Genomic DNA, 20,416 nt, shown 5'->3' on the forward strand with positions numbered 1-20,416 from the left:
TGGTCAAAGAGGTATTATTTTCCACAGTAAAACATGAAGAAGCTTCATGACCACCTACTGAGAACCATAGTACATTCCTCCAGTGGGATACTAGACCACAGTGCAGGGAATGAACCAATCAGGGCTATCTCTAGCCTGTATCACTCCTTACCCCTCACCCTCTGCCACAATGGACCAATTAGAGGGAGTCACCCCTTCTAGACAGATGCAACCCCAGCAGACATGTGCTTTGACAAGTAAACAGGCCTTTGTGACAGGAAAACTGATGCTGTCGTATCAACATCGATAAATCTCAATGTCGTGTGAAAAACTGCAGAAACAAGTGTTCAGTATGATACCATTCATATAAAGTTTAAAAACACACTAGCCCCACTATATACTGTTCACTGATACGTGCAAGTGTAATAAACCGGCCTAAGAGTGATAAAGATCAAAACTGAATTCAGAATAGTACCTACACCAGATAAGAGTCCACCGAGGTTTAAAATTAGAAAAAAGAATTCTGAAGCACACATGGTAAATTACTTAGACTTGACAAAGCTAAGGGGAAGGTATACAGGCATTTGTTAAAGTTGCTACACTTCATTTTTGCTTGAAACCTTTAAAAAAATTTTAGAAGACAGGCACAGAACTTTTCTGAATAGTAAGACAGTAATATGGAACATACACTGGAGAAATTCCCAAAATACAGATAAGAAAACTGAGGTAGAGGGAAAACATAAAAGATAGAGAAGAGACAGGCTAGTATATCGGTAAATCACATGCCTGAATAAAGGACCAGACCAAGCAGAATTAAAGCAGGAGTCAAAAATGTACTAGCAGCTCAAGAGAGTGGAATCTTAGAAATGAAGGTTCATTACAGACTAGGTAGTGTTCAGAAAGGGACTAAGCCCCCTAACCTTATGCTAATAAAACTTCCAACTCCTACAAAGCAATCAGGCAGGAAAAAACAGGCTATCTCCAAAAGCCAGCAAAGCAGTTGGCCGCAGAATTATCTGCAATAAATCTCAGTAAGTCAAAATTCCAGACTGTCGAGAAAAAACAAGTGGGGAAAAGGAAAGACAAAAGAATGTTAAATTGTACTCATCTCATCTTATAGAAGAAACTGAAAACGATTTTCTTCCTGAGCTAAATAGGTCTTATAAAATTTTTAGGTTACCCCTAATAGAACTGATTCCTATGAAAACCCTGAACCTGAAAACTCTACGTATGCCTTCCTTCCAAACCGTGAGTGGAAGTTGAGTGAGGAAAAGACCCCTCTAAGAGGGACCTGAGACCAAAAGAAGTAACAAAACGGAAAGCGTTTTTTAAAATGCAAAAATTAAACAAGTATCACTCTCAATACTAATTTTACATACGCTTTGAGATTCTGTATCATAAGACAATGACATTCAGATTAGGCTTAAAAAAATCCAAACACAGTCTTCTACAAAAGACACACACACTAAAAACAAAATGACTTAGAGAAAGTTTAAGAGTAAGATATAGCCAAAACGTAAAAGTAAAATTTATGACAATACCTTAGGTAGGACAAAAAAAAAAAAAAAAAGAATAATTTTTCAGATGAAGGGATCACTCACAATGAAGATACATATCTAGAACTGCTTAAACAGGAACAAAAACATGTATGAAGAAAAAAACCAGAAAGCCAAATCAACAAGGATATAGGACTTGAACAATACTATACGCCAACTAGATCTACCCAACATGCACAGAACATTCTACCCTACAATAAAGGAATGCGCATTCTTCTCAAATGTACATACAACAGTCTCCAGGACAACCATAAAGTGGGCCATTAAAACTAGTTTCAATAAATTAAAAGGACTGAAATCATACAAAGCATGTTCTCTGACCACAATGGGATCAACTTAATCAACAACAAAGGGAAATCGCGGAAATAAATATATGAAAATTAATCCACACGCTCCAAAATACCCAACGGATCAAAGAAGAAATCACAAAAATTAGAAAATACCTTGAGATAAAGGAAAATGAAAACACAACACACCAAAATTTATGGGACGCAGCTAAAGCAGTAGAGGAAAATTTATAGTTGTAAACACCTATATTAGAAAAGAAAGCTTTAAATCAACAACCTAATCTTTCACCTAAGAAACTAGAAAAGGAACAAAATAAAACCAACCCAAGCAGGAGAGATAAACCAAGGAGAAACCAACAGTCAGGAAGGTCCTACATAAATTGGGAGTGGTAAACACAATACGGAGGAGCCAAACTATTTAATAAGTACATCACAGTCCAGCAAACTCTTCCACAGTAAGTACTTAATGAGTGCTAGCCACCCTAATTCCCCTAACAACTCTACACGGTAGACATAGGTTCTACTGCCATTCCTGTTTTACTGTTGAGGAACCCAGAGGAGAGAAGTCACATAACCTGTCTGCAGGTACACTGTGAAGAAGCGGGAGAGCCAGAATTCAAACTTAGGCTCCAGACTTTGAACATTCATGACAATAAATACACGACCAAAATGACTTCCACTTTCCCAAAGTGTTTTATCTGAACTATGAAAATGAATGAAACTTTCAGGTTGAGGAGAGGAAGAGAAAGGAACAGTGTAAAACCTCTTGAAGACAGAAAATAAATCCATGAAATTAAGAATGAGGAAAGGAAGGGGCACCTGGGTGGCTCAGTCGGTTAAGGGTCGGACTTCGGCTCAGATCATGATCTCGTGGTCCGTGAGTTCGAGCCTCCCCATCAGGCTCTGTGCAGACAGTTCAGAGACTGGAGCCAGTTTCGGATTCTGTGTCTCCCTCTCTCTCTGACCCTCCCCCGTTCATGCTCTGTCTCTGTCTCAAAAGTAAATAAACGTTTAAAAAAAAAAAAAGAATTAGGAAAGGAATATGATCTCATAACAGAATACTGTCATTTGTGCTTTAAAAATATAACTCCATAAGGGCGCCTGGGTGGCTTAGTTAGGTGGCCAACTTCGGCTCAGGTCATGATCTCAGTTTCTGAATTCAAGCCCCACATCAGGCTCTGCTTAGGATTCTATGTCTCCCTCTCTCTCTGACCCTCCCCCACTTGCACTCTGTGCGTGTGTGTGTGTGTGTGTGTGTGTCTCTCAAAAATAAACATTAAAAAAAATTTTTTTTAAATATAATTCCATAAAGTTCCTTCTAGGAAAATATAGGCCTCCAAACTTCTTTCACCCATGCATTCAAGATATTGAATTGAATTATTTATTTATTTTAAAATAGTTTCCACACCGAACGTGGGGCTTGAACTCTCCACCCTGAGATCAAGAGTCACATGCTCTGCCAACTGAGCCAGCCAGGAATCCCCATTCAAGATGTTTTTTTTTTTTAATTTTTTTAATGTTTAGTTGTTTTTGAGAGAGAGAGAAAGACAGAGTGCAAGTAGGGGAGGGGCAGAGAGAGAGGGAGACACAGAACTAGAAGTAGGCTCCAGGCTACGAGCTGTCAGCACAGAGTCCAACACAGGGCTTGAACTCACAAACCGTGAAATCATGATCTGAGCGAAAGTCGGAAGCTCAACCAACTGAGCCACCCAGGAGCCCCTCAAGATATTTATTAACATCATGTTATTGCCACTGACCTAGACACTGAAATCAAATCAAGAAAATGGAAGAAATTTAAATGTATGAGTAATCAAAGAAAGAACAACAAGACGCCAGAGAAACCCTTCTAAAGTAGATCTGGCCCATATGGTTTCCCAGATCCTACCAGGAATAGATCACTCCCATGTGATATCCCATACCTATTCCAGAATGGCAAATAGAGAAAGCATACCAACTCATTTTACCACATTCATAAAATCCTGTGATGACAAGCACAAGAAATATACTATGGATTTCACATAAGAAAATATATGTAAAGTTCTAAGTAAAATATCAGCATTAAATATTATCCTGAAAGTACACTTAACAACCAATTAGTAGCAAGCCTGGTTTGCTCTAGATATATATAAATAAGGGGCGCCTGGGTGGCTTGGTCAGTTAAGCGTCCGACTTCGGCTCAGGTCACGATCTCGCGGTCGGTGGGTTCGAGCCCCGCGTCGGGCTCTGTGCTGACAGCTCAGAGCCTGGAGCCTATTTCGGATTCTGTGTCTCCCTCTCTCTGTGACCCTCCCCGTTCATGCTCTGTCTCTCTCTGTCTCAAAAATAAATAAACATTAAAAAAAAAAAATTTAGATATATATAAATAAATCTATTTATAATTTGGCACCAAATTAAATATAAAACAAAGTTGTCCAACACCACTATTATTTAATGTTGTTCTGCGGTCATAATCAATGAACTAAATTTAAGAATGGTGGGGAGGGGGTGCCTGGGTGGTGCAGCAGGTTGAGGGTCCGACTCTTGGTTTCAGCTAAGGTCGTGATCTCACAGTTCGTGGGTTCAAGCCCCACATTGGGCTCTATGCTGATGGCACGGAGCCTGCTTCAGATTCCATCTCTCCTTCTCTCTGCCCCTCCTTCACTTGTGCTCTCTTGCTCTCTCACTCAAAAATAAATAAACTTAAAAAAAAAAAAAAAGATTAAGAAGGATGGGGAGAAACACAGAAGTAGATCTAAAAGGAAACGCCATGATTTCTTAAATGTAAAATTATACATCCAGAAATAAGAATATCAACTGAAAAGCAAATGGTGTAGCAAAGTGTCCACTGGAAAACAAATGTAACAAAATACCTGTCACATCTACATGAAAAAACCTGTAAGAGTCATGCCAGGGTCCTCAATGGAAAGACTCCATACAGGCATGCCTCACCGTATCACACTTCACTTGACTGCACGTTGCAGATGGTGCGTTTTTTACAAATTGAAGGTTTGTGGCAACCCTGCATGGACCAAATGTATCGGTGCCATTATTCCAAGTTTCGTGTTGCTGTGTCACATTTTGGTAATTCTCACAATATTTCAAACTTTTTCATTATTGTTATATTTGTCATGATGATTGCTGATCAGTGATCTTTGATGTCACTCTTGTATGTAATTATTTGGGGGGCACACGAACTGCATCCATCCAAGACAGTGCATACCAGATGGTGAGTTTAGTTTCTGACTGACCACCTACTGGCTGTTCCCCCATCTCTCTGCCTCTCCTGGGGCCTACCTATTCCCTGGGACACAACAATATTGAAATCAGGCCAGTTAATAACCCTACAATGGCCCCTAAGTGTTCAAATGAAAGGAAGAGTCACATGTCCCTCATTTAAAATCAAAACCTGTAAAAGATTCAGCATCTCGGAAGCTGAGACAGGCTGAAAGCATGGCCTCTTGTGCCAAACAGCGGTGTTGTAAATGCAAAGGAAAAGTTCCTAAAGGAAAGGAGAAAGGAAAAGTGCTAGTCCGGGGAACACACGAATGGCAAGAAAGTGAAACAGCCTTACTGCTGATGTGGAGAAAGGCTTAGTGGCCTGGATAGAAGGTCAAACCAGCCCCAACGTTCCCTGAAGCCAAAGCCTAATCCAGAGCAAGGCCCTAATGCTCTTCAGTTCTGTGAAGGCTGAGAGGTGGGGAAGTGCGGAAGGAAAGTCTGACACTAGCAGGGGTTGGTTCGGGAGGTTTAAGCAAAGAAGCCTCTCCATAACATAAATGTGCAAGGTGAAGCAGCAAGTGCTGATGTAGAAGCTGCAGAAAGTTATCCAGAAGATTCTAGATCTTAAGATAATTAATACATGGGGTGCCTGGATGGCTCAGCCGGTCAAGCATCGTATCAGCTCAGGTGGTGATCTCTCCGTCATGAGATCGAGCCCCAAGTTGGGCTCCGCGCTGACTCAGAATCCCTGCTGAGATTCTCTCTCCTTCTCTCTGCCCGTCCCCTGCTCATGCACTTGCACAGCCTCTCTCTCAAAATAAATAAACTTAAAAAAAAAAAGATAACTAATACACTATACCAAATAACAGGTTTTCAGTGTAGATTAAACAGCTTTCTAATGGATGAAGATGCCACCTAGGACTTTCATAGCTAATGAGGAGAAGCCAATGTTTGGCTTCAAAGTTTCAAAGGACAGTTGACTCACCTGCTAGGGGCTAATGCAGCTGGTGATTTTATGTTGAAGCCAGTGCTCATTTGCCACTCCCAAACTCCTAGGGCCCTTAAGAATTATGCTAAATCTACTCTGCATGTGCCCTAACAATGGAACAACAAAGCCTGGATAAAAGCACATCTGTTTACAACATGATTTACTGGACATTTTAAGCTCACTGTTGAGACCTACTGCTCAGAAAAAGAAAAATTTCTTTTCAAAGTATTCTGCTCACTGACAGTGCACCTGGTCACCCAAGAGCTCTGATGGAGACATACAGGGAGATTAGTGTTGTTTTCATGCCTGCCAACACAACCTCCATTCTGCAGACCATGGATCAAGGAGTAATTGTGACTTTCCAATTGGGCAAAGTAAATTGAAAACCTTCCAGAAAGGATTCCCCATTCTAGGTGGCATCAAGAACATTTGTGATTCATGGGAAGAGGTCAAATAATCAATATTAACAGGAGTTTGGAAGAAGCTGATTCCAACTCTACAGATGACTTTGAGGGGTTCAAGACTCCAGTGGAGGCAGACAGGGTGGAAACACCAGGACAGCTAGAGTCAGAAGTGGAGCTTGAACACACGACTGAATGGCTGCAATCTCGGGATGAATCTTGAACGGATGAGGAGTTTCTTCTTATGGATGAGCAAAGGAAGTGGTTTCCTGAGATAAGATCTACTTCTGGTGAAGATGTCGTGAAGATTGTTGAAATGACAAAAAGGGTTTAGAATATTACATGAACTCGGTTGATAAAGCAGCAGCAGGGTTTGAGAGGATTGACTCCAATTTCGAAAGAAGTTCTACTGAGGGTCAAATGCTATCAAACAGCATCATATGCTACAGAGAAATCATTCATTAAAGAATCAATCAATCAATGTGGCACACTTCATTGTTGTCTGCTTTCAAGAAATTGCCACGGGCACGTGGGTAGCTCAGTCGGTTAAGCATCTGACTTCAACTCAGGCTCAGATCATGATTTCCCAGTCCGTGGGTTCAAGCCCTGTGTCGGGCTCTGTGCTGACAGCTCAAGAGCCTGGAGGCTGCTTCTGATTCTGTGTCTCCCTCTCTCTCTCTCTGCCCCTTCCCTGCTCACACTGTCACTCTCTCAAAAATAAATTTTAAAAAATTAAAAAAAAAAAATTGCCACAGCCACCCCAACCTTCAGCAACCACCACCCTGATCAGTCAGCAGCCATCCACACTGAAGAAAGACCCTCCACTAGCAGAAAGATGACGACTCCCTGAAAGTTCAGATGATGGTTAAGTTTTAGCAACAGAGTATTTTTCAATTAGGGTATATACATTTTGGGCGGATACGTATATTTTTTAAACAATGCTATTGCACACCGTAAACGTAAGTTTTATATGCACTAGGAAACAAAAAAACTCATTTGATCTGCTGTATTGTGCTATTCACTTTAGGGCGGTGGTCTGGAACCGAACCCGCGATACCTCTGACACGCCCCTGTATTGCAGAGACAGTGTAGTGAGTGACTCCCCTCGCTAGCACAGCTCCTGTTTGTTCCAGCATCCATTCTTTTCTCACACGATTCAGGCGGAGCAGAATCCATCCTCTGACAGGAATGGATCCTGGTCAGTTTTAGAGAATCATGGTAATCCCACATTTCCTGTCAAGGACTGGGTTCGAAATGCCGTGTAACCCAATCCAGCCAATGAGCAATAAGGGTAAATCTAATTGGGAACTTCTAGCAAAGATTACCTTGATTCTAAAAGAACACCAAATAAGTTTTCTTTTCTTCTGCACGTTGCCATTTCTTTTTTTTCAACTTTTTTTTTTTTTTTTTTTTAATTTTTGGGACAGAGAGAGACAGAGCATGAACGGGGGAGGGGCAGAGAGAGAGGGAGACACAGAATCAGAAACAGGCTCCAGGCTCCGAGCCATCAGCCCAGAGCCTGACGCGGGGCTCGAACTCACGGACCGCGAGATCGTGACCTGGCTGAAGTCGGACGCTTAACCAACTGCGTCACCCAGGCACCCCTGCACGTTGCCATTTCTGGATAAGGTTTCTGGGACCTAATACAGTCCCTTTTCAATCACGGTGGGAATGTGAAGAGAAAGTCAAAACACACTGAGAATGAGTGAGGAGGGATGGAAAGAATCTCTTTCCTCAGGATTTCCATGAGCTGTGTGTCAAGTAACTCAACAGCCTGCCCCTTTTCGACGAACTACCAGTTACATGAGAGTAAGTGCCCTTAATGCGTAACTGAAATTCTGTGCTATTTGCAGTGAAATGCTAATTTATTCAGAAGGCAATCTCCTCAAACTCACTGAAAAATATAATGCAAATCTAATAATTCAGTCTCAAAGCATTTTGGGGATTTGACAAAATGATCTAAAATGCATGTAAAAACTGAGAATAAAATGGGAGGAAATCTTACCAAAGAAGCATGCGTGAAACCTGTTTCACCGTGTAACTCAAACGTATGCTACCATATAACTCAAACAACATATACTGTTATAAAAGTCATCAGATGAATGAATCGAATGGAAACCCCCAAAAGAGACGCAAGCATATGCTAATTTATAGTTAAGTATGTAACAACAATAGATTATCATCTTTAGGAAAGTAGTGACCAACTTCACACCCAAATTAACCACCAATATGTTAAGAAGTTACATGTTAACCCTGTTTAGAAATAAAGAAAAAATAAATTTTAAAAAATGAGTGAATATTTATCTGATTTCAAAGCTGAAAAATACCTAAGCATTAAGCTCCAGAAAAGCAGGGACTTCTGCCTCACTTGCCTCTATTGAATCCTACAATATCTGGCCTAGAATAGCTACTCAATATGTATTCAAAATTCATAAAAGCAGGGGCGCCTGGATGGCTCAGTCAGTTATGCATTTGACTCTTGATTTTGCCTCAGGTCATGATCTCTTGGTTTGAGTTCGAGCCCTGCATCAGGGTCTGCGCTGACGGCACAGAGCCTGCTCGGGATTCTGGATCTCTCTCTCAAAATAAACAAGCATTTAAAAAATTAAATTAAATTAATAAAAGCAAAAAACATACACATAAACAAATTCAGATCTAATTCCAAAAAGATCACAGGCAAGTGCAAGTCATACTGTGTGATTCATTTATATAAATTTTAAAAAGAAGCCCTCAAAAACAAAACAAGATTCAGCAGAATAGTATCTCTGGGGTGAGAAGGAGAATGGGGCTGGGGCCAAACACACATAGGCTGCAAAGGTGGGTCACTGCCTGTTCTTCTCATTCATTATTCCTTAAACTATATAGATTTTAGTTTCACATTTCTTTAAAACAAATTTTTTTTATGTTTATATATTTTGAGAGCGAGAGAGGGTGAGAGCAAGGGAGGGGCAGAGAGAGAGGGAGAGAGGATCCCAAGCAGGCTCCGCATTGCCAGCGCAGAGCCAAATGTGGGGCTCAAACTCACAAACCATGAGATCATGACCTGAGCAGAAATCAAGAGTTGGACACTTAGCTGACTGAGCTACCCAGGTGCCCCTCATGCATTTTTTTAATTAAACAAAAAACCCCAAAGCTCTGAGCTCTATAGACACAAGTAAGGGAGAAGAAAAAACCTGACAGGATAGAGTTAATGTTTTTACAAAACAGCACCAATAACAGATCAACCCCATTGCTTATCAAAGAAATGGTAGTTAATGCATCACTGCCATATCGCCAATCTGGCAAAGGTTATAATAATCAGTGAGCTTTGTGGAGAAGTGGCACAATGCCTTATCACGATAATAAAAACTAACAATGGCTAACACTTGAGTAGCCGCTCTCTGTGTACATTGTTCTAAGCGCTTTATGGATATTAACTCATTCAGTCTTCCTACTGGTCCCTACGAGAGAGTACTGCTCTTACCCCCATCCTGAGGATCAAAAGCACACACGGATTAATTAATTTGACCAAAGTCACAAAGCAAATAAATGAGCAGATCCTGAAAATGTAAATTAATACAGTCCTTTTAAGGGCAATTTTGCAATATGCACCAACAATTTTTTTTTTTTTTTTTTAACGTTTATTTTATTTTTGAGACAGAGAGAGACAGAGCATGAACAGGGGAGGGGCAGAGAGAGAGGGAGACACAGAATCTGAAACAGGCTCCAGGCTCTGAGCTGTCAGCACAGAGCCTAATGCAGGGCTTGAACTCACGGACTGTGAGATCATGACCTGAGCTGAAGTCGGACGCTTAACCGACCAAGCCACCCAGGCGCCCCGTGCCAACAAGTTTAAAATGTGCTCCTCTGACCCGGAATTTCAGTGCTCGGAATCTGTCTTATGTCGTAACAGAAGACCTCACTTTCGTGAGGATACACCGTTCTGGACAGAACACATGCATTCATTTATGTCTCCTCCCTCCCAAAACATCACTAAAATCAATGTTAAAGGATGAAAAAGATAGAAAGTTACAAGGAAAAGCAAAGTAGAGATGACAAAGATCAAAAATTGTGGGGGGTGACAAGCAGAGAAAAAAGTGGGAAGTGACTGAGCACATGACAGAAAGATCAGGACTGAATGCTACAAACAGCTAGGCCAGCGAGAAGTAAGCCAGTAGGTACCAGAGCCCCAGAAAACCTTAGGAATTCAGAGCAAATGCTATGGATAACAGAAGAACTTGTCAAACACATAAAAAACAAGCAACAGAAAAAATCCAGTTAACTACTGACTTCAGAGGAAACAAAGAGTTGTTCACACAAAAGAAAATGCAACTACATGATCATGTTACTTGGCTCAACAGCTAACGCCACTCATATATTTGTAATACTATAGACACGACCAAAAGTTACACTAAATGTTCCCTTTTCTATAAGCTAACAGAGTCTAAAAATACGAATTACAAAAATAGTTTTATATGTTATTTTAGAAATATGAAGAAAAATACCGGAAGAAATTGGTTAAGAGTTGAAAATTACCCTAGGAAGATGTGTGGCAAGGAAATGTTTTTAAATTAAGTCTTAGAACATCCTTTGACTTTTGATACTATACGGATAAGAGTAATTTAGAAAACTGTTCCAAAAAATTATAGAATATCCAGAAAAACACACAGAAGATATAAATGCCCTATAAATCTACCAACCAGAAGTAATCACTGTCTATATTTTGGTATCATTCAGTCCTGCTCTATACCTACATTTAATCTACATATTCTAGAAAAGTGGGCTCCTCCTACACTGTTTAGTAATCTACTGTTTTCACGTAATTTTGTATGCGTACTTCCTCCGTAATTACGTACATATTTATAATACGAGAAACAAAATAAGTACCCTAGACCGAGTTTATACATGAACTTAAGTAATACGCTTTTGGGATAGTTAGTAAGGTAAATAAAAAGCACATAAATTTGACAATGGATGTACTTTGTTTAAAACTGAGTGATAACAGGGGTGCCTGGGTGGCTCAGTCGGTTAAGCTTCCGACTCTTGATTTCAGCTCAGGTCATTATCTCACAGTTCATGAGTTAGGCCCCACATCTGGCTCTGTAGAGGCAGCTCAGAGCCTGCTTGGGATTCTAGGTCTCCCTCTCTCTCTGCCCCTCCCCACCTCTCTCTCTATATATTTAAAAAATAAATAAATAATTGAGTGATATTTCTTTAGAAAAAATAGGATTAAGAATAATGTAACATTTTATTTATTGCATAACTAGTAAAATGTAAAAACCATGTTTATAACAGAAATTAGTCTGCTCTTTCCAACAAGAGTTCCTGTGCCTAGAAAAAAGTGTTTTCACAATATACTACTAAGTTAAAAAAAAAAAAAAAAGCATATACAGTATGAGCCCTTATTTCTTAAGATGTAAACAGCACAGGGGGGAAAACAAGTCTGGAAAGACATACACCAGAAAATAAACAGTAGTTCCTTCTTTGTAGTATTACAGATGATCTTTGTCACCTCCTTCCTAATGCTTTCCGAAATTGTCTTACATGCACTGGTATTATTTCTGGAAGTCAGAAACTTTTAAGGAACTGTCTATAGTCAATTCTACAAATGAAAGACAGCAAGAGTGTAGATAGTTCAAAAGTGAATTATTTGATAGCTAGACTCATCTTTACATCTTTTGTGAATTCCCTCAAAGCCTCTACACCACACTGAAACTTTACTTGGGGCCTATCTGGTCTTCTGTTCCTACATTCAACAAGTGCTAAGCCTGTATTACATGTCAGGCACTGCTCTAGTACCAAGGATTTAGCAGTGAACAAAACAGCTGAAATCTCTATCCTTCTTTGCCAGGGAAGACAAATACTAAAAACACTTGGAACAAAAATATACTTTTAGTGGCCATACAAACATGAGCACACAACGGACACACACACACACTCCTATCTTCAAGTGTGAGGAAGAAAAGTAAAGGATAGGTGGGAAGAGATGATTGTTTTAGTTAGGGTAGGCCTCCTGAGGAAGTGATACCTGAGCAGAAAACTGAATGGCCACGCAAAGATATGGGAGAACAGGCTAGGTGGAGGGAATAAGTGAAAAGGCCTTGAGATGGCAATGAGCTTGTACAGAACAGCAGGACCAGTGTGGTCAAAGTGGAAAGAGCATGGGGGAGAGAAGCAGCAGGTGATGTAGAAGTAGGCAGGGGTCAAATCATATAGGGCTTTACAAGTCCATGCAGGGATTCTGAAATTTATTCTAAAGGTGATGCAAAGGCACCGAGGTTTAAAAGATCACTCTGCCTGTGGTATGGATAACAGACTGTGTAAGGCAAGGAAGCAGGAAAACTCTTACGGAGACTATTTACAGGTGTTTGTGCAAGAAACAATAATATCCTGCACCAAAGCAGTAGGGCAAGAGGATGAGACATGGTCTAATATGGATATACTTTGAGGCCTGATCTAATATAACTTGATGAAATACAATCAGGAATGAGGAAGGAATCACAGGTGATTCTTAGGTTCTTGGCTAAGCAAGTGAATGAATGGTGGTGCCATTTACTGACTGGGCTGACTGGCAGAGAAGCAAGTTTGTGAGTGGCAGAAACCAGGAGACCAATTTCAAACATGTTATGTGTGAACTGACCAGCAGACATTCAGGTCAAGATGTCAGGTAGACAATCTTACCCAGTTCATGTCTGTAGTCCATGTGTAAGTTGGGGATGAAGATGTATAACTGATATTTAAAGGTATGGGGCTATATGTTATCTCCTAGGGTGTGAGCCCCAAGGTCTGCTAACTTTAGAGGTGGCGAAGGGGAAGGTGAGTGATGGGTAAGGTGTCCCAGAAGCCAAGCGAATAAAGCGTGTCCAGTAGGAGTCAAAGATCACCTGGGTCAGAGCTGCTAATAAGCAGCGTAGGGAAGGTAAGGCTTGAGAACTGGCAACCTTGATAAGGGTGGCTTCGGTGCAGTGGTGGAACAGAAAAACTGGTTTATGTTTAAGAGAAAACTGGAAGACAACTGAATAAAAATAACTCTTTCAGGTCCTATTTATTGCTTTAGGGACAAGAGTTGACTGCTCTTTCTCTAAAGCATCTTGCAGCTCTTTGCATACAATATGTGTGAAGTAAGAATTATGAAATCAGTGTCGAATCTGATAATTCCCAATATTTCAAACCATATTAAGAAACCCAAATGGTCGAGAGCTAGAGCTTCCTGACCATCCCATTTTGTTCCTAAAATCGTTCTTTACACTCTTCCCTCGTAATGAGGATGAACTGCAAAGACCTCAGTTTTCTCTTCATCTTTTATGACTTCGTACGTATCTGGTACCAAAAGGTAATTAATTAGCATTGTGACTGGTAGCTGAACCAAGAGAAAAGAAAAAGACCTCTCCTTTCTGCTCCCCAATTTTCCAGAGGTCATATATAAAAGTCAACAAATAAATGAACCACTGAAGGGTTAAACAAACAAACAAACAAGGTCAAGTTATTTAAACAAGACATCTTATCCCAAACCCTCTGCTGAGATCTTAAAAATTGCCACTTAATTCCCCAAATGGATAACTTGCCCTCCCCCAATTCAGATACCTTTCCCTTTATCACAATATAACAATGAAGCTCTGTGGCAAAAAAGGCAATGTCCAGAAAACAGTCAGGTCTCCCTACCTGACAAAATGTCTTCTGCTAATTCCTTTTCTCTTTCAATTTTTTCCTCTAGGGTTGAAATGCAGAATTCATAGCCAGCAAGAGCAAATTCCTGTCTGTAAAGCAAAGATCAGCAATCGGCTGTTCACCTTTTCACAAACTCCTCTTTTATTCTCATTTTCCCAGCTTGGGTTTGAATATTGTTAGTAAAGGAAGTGTAAGATGGGAAGCATCATCTCCCACTAATAGTTTCAAGTGACTCAGTTTCTCCATTTGGGAAATGGAGTCTTACACCCGCTCAAAGTAATACTATTATGAACAGAGGCTAAGGCCCCCTGCACCAAGGGTTCTAACTACTGATCTTACGCAACTTCTGGAGAGGTTTATTAACTTTATTAACTTTCCAACCTGTACGTCTTCAATGAAAGCTTCTTTTATGTAAATGGAATTCTTAATTACGGCACTAGAAGGCATTAAGCCTTCTCTAATCCTGGACCCTGAATCAATTGGAGAGGACACCCAAACGTCAGGCAGACTGACCTAAAGACAACTGACTGTCAACTGCTGGTTTCTATAAAGAGATGCACAAACACAACAGAAATTCCTTCTCCTTCCAGAAGCTCACTCCCGGTTTTTGCCCTTCTGCTATGGCGAAGCAGCACTACAAAAATTGCCCCTTCTCCTCTAGTGCTTTGCCAGGGGATAACAGATGACCCCACGTTGTATTCTGTTCTCAGAACAGAAGTTTCTCCAGACCCAAACCTTGGCAGGAGGGACCCTACCCAGCCAGGACATGGAGCAGGGGGAGGCTGCCCACTAGATGTTTCTAGTCAGAGTAAAATGCCTATTAACAATCCTCCTACTATTATCAGCATTCCTAAGCCCCAAGTCCAGTTATGTATCTTCTGCCTCATGCTTCTCTTAATCGAACTAAATGAAAAAATACTTTTGAGAAGGGTATAGAGGAACTCACAGGCTAATTACCAGGGGCTACTAATACACTTGTGCCTGTATGAGAGCAGGAGTTCATCTTACTCTCCACTGGGATTGGCTTTGGGCTTCTTTTATCCTAGAAGTTCATACCCCATCGACATCCAGGCCTGTTTGTTACTCCTCCAAAAGAGACAGATCCCAGGTGCAATGTTCCCCAGCACAGGCCAACCTCAAAGCTCCTCCAAAGACTTGAAGTTAAAGGCCTTCAGAGGCTCTAGCCTATCTAGTGTCCAACCAAATGCAGGTTCTGCTGAGAATGAAGGAGCTGGTGACCAGGGCAGCAGGGACCTGTGCCAGAGCCCCTGGCCTCAATAAGCACTCATTACAGCATTAGGTGTGAGGTCATTCCAAACTTCTGGTACCCAACTACTGTAGCAGCTAAAAACCCAAGGAAAAGCTAGTCTTAGATCTTCCCTTAAATATACTCTAAAAGATCTAACTCTCTAGAGGAGTTCTCTGCTTACATCTTAGGTATTTCTCCTTTGAACTCCGCCTAGACAGGATGAAAGGCACCAGGCCTCACTCATCAGTGTTCCTGAGACCTCTGGCACACATCCACATTATTTTCCAAAGCTTTTCCTGTGAAGCATGAAGATTCTCCTTTATAAAGATTTAGAACTCACATAGCACTTTTAAATGAGCACTGATTTCCTATCCTACTTATCCAGAGGCCACTTCTCCACTCCTAGATCTTTCCCCTTCTTAAAACCCAGCTACCTGATCACCTTTACATGCTTTAAAAACACTGTCTCCTGGACTAGCCACGGAGACACTCCCATGCCAACCCCTTTATCATTCAACTATGTCTAATTTCCTGGTTTGTTGATACTTCCATCCAAAAATGGTTTCTTCCAAGTATATGATCCCCAAAAGCTTTTACATTACTCCCTCCTCTTCTAGAAAGAGCTAAACTAAAGTTCTAATGGTAACTTCCCTTCCCAGTTCAGGCAGGAACAGAACGCTCGATTAGCTTTGTCACAGTGCAGCCAGAGGCGTGAGGGCTGTATGTCCCACTCAAGAGGCTACTGGAGACAGCAGGGCAAAACTTGGAAAAGACTAAAGATTTCAAAGATGAGGGAGGGGACGCTTTGAGTGTAACACCCAGTGTTTTTGAGACCCAAATGACTGGAAGGTAAATGAAAATTATATAACATCCTGGGGTTAAAGTTATCTGCCTACAGCCCAACTCCCTGGTGGCTGCCACACCTAGATTCTGACTATACTTACCTATTTTGAGCAGCATAGATACTGGCCAACTTCAGAGAGATTTCAATTATCGCATTGTCTTCCTGTTGGGAGAAAGAAAAATGAAGAAAATTCACAAGTTAAATTTCCTCATGGATTATTTTTGATCAACGTCTAGACTGCCTTTGGCCTGAAAACCATAGCTTTTATCCTTTTGGAGGAATTAGGCAACAGAATTCCTCAGCAACCATGTTTTTGCATGAGTGAAAGACTGGTAGTTTCTATACAGGTCCAAGGGGAAAAAAAATAATCCACCTTTTTTTTCCACCAAAGCACATGTTGGTGGCTGGGTGGAGTTTCCAGGAAGCAAAACTATTTTGAAATCTGCTTCAGCTGGGGCCCAATCCCAGGCAATGTTCTTACCTGTTGCATGCCCCCTCCAAGCAGGTAACTCATGGTTGCTTTAAAAAGTTTTTCCGCCTAAAAGCATAAGGAAAAGATTTTTCTTTTACTTGGGCCCTACTATCTGTATGACACTGGATTCTAAGTACTAGTCTGATGCGTTTTACAAGGGGTGCCTTGTAAAACACAACACGCACACAGAAAAATATCCTTGTGATGGGAAAACAGACAAGAATACCAAGACCCCACATCCTCTGGGCACCTTAAAAACTATTCTGTGATGAGCAGAAACAAACTACAGAAATTAACCTTTTGTCCAAACCTCCTGTGGCAGAGACTGCAACCTGTCCCCTAATTATTCACTCCCCCACTTTTTTAGTTATAGAATCTTCTCTGTTTTAACAGGTCAGCCTCCTTTGTGCCTAGCTGCAGTCATATGATGAAGTTTTGGCCAAGAGATGCAGGTAGAAGGAATAGAAACAGTTTCTAAATTCTATTTTATAAGGAAGCTGCCTGCCGCTTCCCTCTTCTTTCTTCCTGGCAGCTGGAGGTGAGCCAGCTCACCTATGCAGATGAGAACACATCTTAGAAGGAACCCAGGGGCAACTGGGTGGCTCAGTTGGTTGAACACCTGATTCTTGATTTTGGCTCAGGTCATGGTCTCACTGTTGATGCGTTCAAGCGCTGTGCCAGGCTTGGCGCTGACAGGGCAAATTCTCTCTGTCCCTCCCCTGCTTATGTGCATGCTCTCTTTCAAAATAAATAAACAAAGAAGAACCCAGGCTTCTGGATCACTTCATGGAGAAGAGGTACCCACCCTTTAGTGTAGCTACCTATGGAACAATGCTTTTTAAAAAGAAATACACCTTCTTGTTTGAGTCACTCCATTTTGGGGCCTATTTGTTATAGCAACTTCACCTGCACCCTTACTAACAGAGGTCCCTTGAAGCTAGTCCTTCACAAATTCAAAATATTACAAAGTGATTTACTTACTTACATTTTCAAGTTGACCCCGTATAAATGCCAAGTTGGCCATCTGAAAGCAAATTACAAATTGTTTTCAGTTTAGAGCACTGTGTTCTACTTATCTCAAAACCTTTCAGCTAATGACTCCCTTTTGCTTTCACACTCTAAATTAAAAAACAGTTCAAAGAGAAAGGTTTGTCACTAATCTGCTAACATCAAAGTATAGCAATAGTGTGAGTGCAAATAGCTGCCCAATCTTTGTTGATGACAAACTAAATCTAGATCCATTCATCAATGAAGAAACAAATACTAATATTTAATCTTCGGTCTAGGATTTAGACTTCGTATAAGTGACACCCCAAGGGTAATAACATTTGAAACCGAAAGAAAACTTAGTAAAAACAAAAACCAAAGAGCTTTACAACATCCTGAAGGGCAGGAGTGTAAATCAGGAGAGCTAGCAACCCTTCTCTTGGATCCGCCCTTCGTCGTCAGTGGCTCAGACTGGTTAGAAGAGTTACCAAATCATAAGTGTAAGTGATGGCCTTCCTGTTATCACTCTGATAGGCAAGACGAAGAGCGTCATGTAAAATTAGCTCAGCCTCTTCTGGCTCATCTTTCATGATGCTCAACTGAAAAGAGAAAACAAAGAAAATAACAGAAAACGAAAGGTAAAGAAGGCAGATGTACGCACTACCAGACAGAAGTGGATATGGCTATACGTCCCAACACACAGCAGAAAGCTAGTCATTCAATTCGCCAAATATTTATTGAACTCCAGCTACGCACCAGGATGTATATCTACGATGGTGACAGAGCAGTCAGCTTCTCTTGCAGCTATGTGCAGCCACACGACAAAGATTTGGCCAACAGATGCAGACAGCAGGAATGTGAGCAATTTTATAAGGAATGTCATCATATTTTATAAGGAAGCTGCTTGCCCTACATCTTTTTCTTCTCTTCCTACAGGCTGGAAACCACTTGTGGAACCAATAAGCTTAATTACAACTAATGATAAAAACTACGAAGAAAAGTAAAGGGAAGGAACAGTAAGCGGTCTCCTCTAAATGAGAGCCAGAGAAGCCTTCCAAGGAAGTGACAGTTAAACTGAGGCAGGAAGGAAAGAGTCAACCAGGAATCATGGGGAAAAGTTACGGGGGGAAAATGACCCACAGAGCAGGGGATGAACAAAGGCTCTAGAGGCTGAAGAGAATGGTCTTCAAGAACCATTCAAGAAACGAAAGGAAACAGATGTGAAGGGAAAAGGATGAGCCAGGGGATTATTGCCAAATTGGTGGGAAGGCAGGGTGGCATAGGTCATGCAAGGTATTGCAGGCCATGGTAAGGAGCTTGGATTTTATTACGAATGCAGTGGGAAGTCACTCAAAAGAGGTAATATGACCCAATTTACATTTTTTAAACAAGGTATTCTGACTGCTGCATGGAGAGCAGACTGCAAGGGAGAGGCGGGCAACAGGGCGGGCAAAACTACCGGACGGCAGACTGTGGCAATGAGGCCAGCGTGATACCAGAGGAGACAGAGAAAAGGGACAGATTTCAGAAATATTTTAGATGTGGGGGCAACAGGATTTGCAGCTGGGCTGTAAGTGTACCAAGGGGCGGTGGTAAGGTACTGTGAGTTTTAACAATGACGAGGTTTCCAGGCTGAAAAACGGGGTAGGTGTGAGCAAAGAGAAGACGGTGAAGGACTGTGCAAGGGAGGCCACTAGGATCAAGAGTCTAGCTCCGGGCACGTTAAGTCTGAGAGGTAGGTGAGCCTTCAAAGTGGAGACGGGATGTCGGTAGCACACTGCGGTACACGAATACAAATTCAGACGTCGTGAGCCTCGAGGCGGTAGGGAGCCCAATGGTAGAGAGGAGCTAACCTGAGGAGAAAACAGGAAGGAATGTGGAGAAACGGAAGACATGAGAAAGATCGGAACCAAACCGTGCGCACCGAACACCGAGGTGCGTTTTCAGGACGCTACATACGTGCGCAAGTCTCTATGCCAGTCCTTTCGGCCTGGCTGGCTCCCTGATAAACAAACAAACAAACAAACAAACAACAACCAAAAAAAACCAACTACAAAAACATTTCCGCTAATTTTGCTTGCATAAAAGCGCGATGCCTCTGGTGCCATCTCCATCTGCACCGGAGACTGCAGCGGTCTGACAAGCCTGGACGGACGCCAACCCCGCCCCCCACTCCCAGCCATGACCCATCGAATTCCGGGCAATTCTACCCTCGGAGCCTCCATCCGGCCTGCGGGAGTCGGAGCGCGCACCGCGCACCCACAAAGCCAACAACAGGCCTCGTTCACAAAGGCCGCCTCACCTTGGCTCGCTTCAGCAGCTGAATGATCTCGGCCTCGGTCGCGTCCACCGCGCCCTCGGCGGCGGCCCCGCCCGCTCCCTGCCGCTCCTCCTCCTCCTCCTCTGCCGCAGCGGGCCTCGAGAACCAGGCGAGCGCTGCAGGAAGGGGCTCTGAGGTCACCGGGCCCGGCCTGCGCCCCGGTCCCCGCCCGGCCGGCCCCGCCCGGCCCGCGCCCCTCACCTGCCAGCAGCGGCAGCAGGCCCGGGCCCCGGCCGCGCGGCGGGACTCGGGATGCCGGCACCCCCACCTCAGGCGCGCGGCCTCCTGCCGGCCCCAGGAGCAGGCGCGCCGAGCAGTCCCGGCACCGCCGCCCCGCGGCCCGCAGGAGGCCTCGGCCCAGACTCGGGCTCAGCAGCCGGTACATGCTCGCGCGGCGTCCTCGGCGCACTGCAGGCCAAGCCGGACCCAGGCCGTCCCGCCCCCAGTGCCGAGCGCCCGTCGGATTGGCCCGACCGTGAGGCAGGAGG

The 20,416-nt window shown here is 42.5% G+C and overlaps 1 protein-coding gene across 4 annotated transcripts in view; it reads right to left on the bottom strand.

Annotated features, from left to right (window-relative positions):
* The window catches only part of TTC19 (tetratricopeptide repeat domain 19), a 53,020-nt gene extending 32,634 nt beyond the window's left edge, over positions 1–20,386 (bottom strand). For 2 of the 4 annotated variants that reach the window (XM_058704712.1, XM_058704711.1), the window contains exons 1-7: positions 20,130–20,382; positions 19,911–20,044; positions 18,097–18,207; positions 17,607–17,645; positions 16,631–16,687; positions 16,250–16,311; positions 14,051–14,145 (exon numbers count right to left, since the gene is read on the bottom strand). In XM_058704712.1, the coding sequence (XP_058560695.1) occupies positions 14,051–14,145; positions 16,250–16,311; positions 16,631–16,687; positions 17,607–17,645; positions 18,097–18,207; positions 19,911–20,044; positions 20,130–20,313 (682 nt within the window). In that variant the 5' untranslated portion in view covers positions 20,314–20,382. Of the gene's footprint in view, positions 1–14,050; positions 14,146–16,249; positions 16,312–16,630; positions 16,688–17,606; positions 17,646–18,096; positions 18,208–19,910; positions 20,045–20,129 lie in introns of all 4 variants that reach the window. The other 2 variants (XM_058704709.1, XM_058704708.1) reach the window with 2 other exon arrangements.
* Positions 20,387–20,416: the final 30 nt, after the last annotated feature.

This window comes from Neofelis nebulosa, chromosome 16 (assembly GCF_028018385.1).
Source record: "Neofelis nebulosa isolate mNeoNeb1 chromosome 16, mNeoNeb1.pri, whole genome shotgun sequence".
Taxonomy (NCBI): domain Eukaryota; kingdom Metazoa; phylum Chordata; class Mammalia; order Carnivora; family Felidae; genus Neofelis; species Neofelis nebulosa.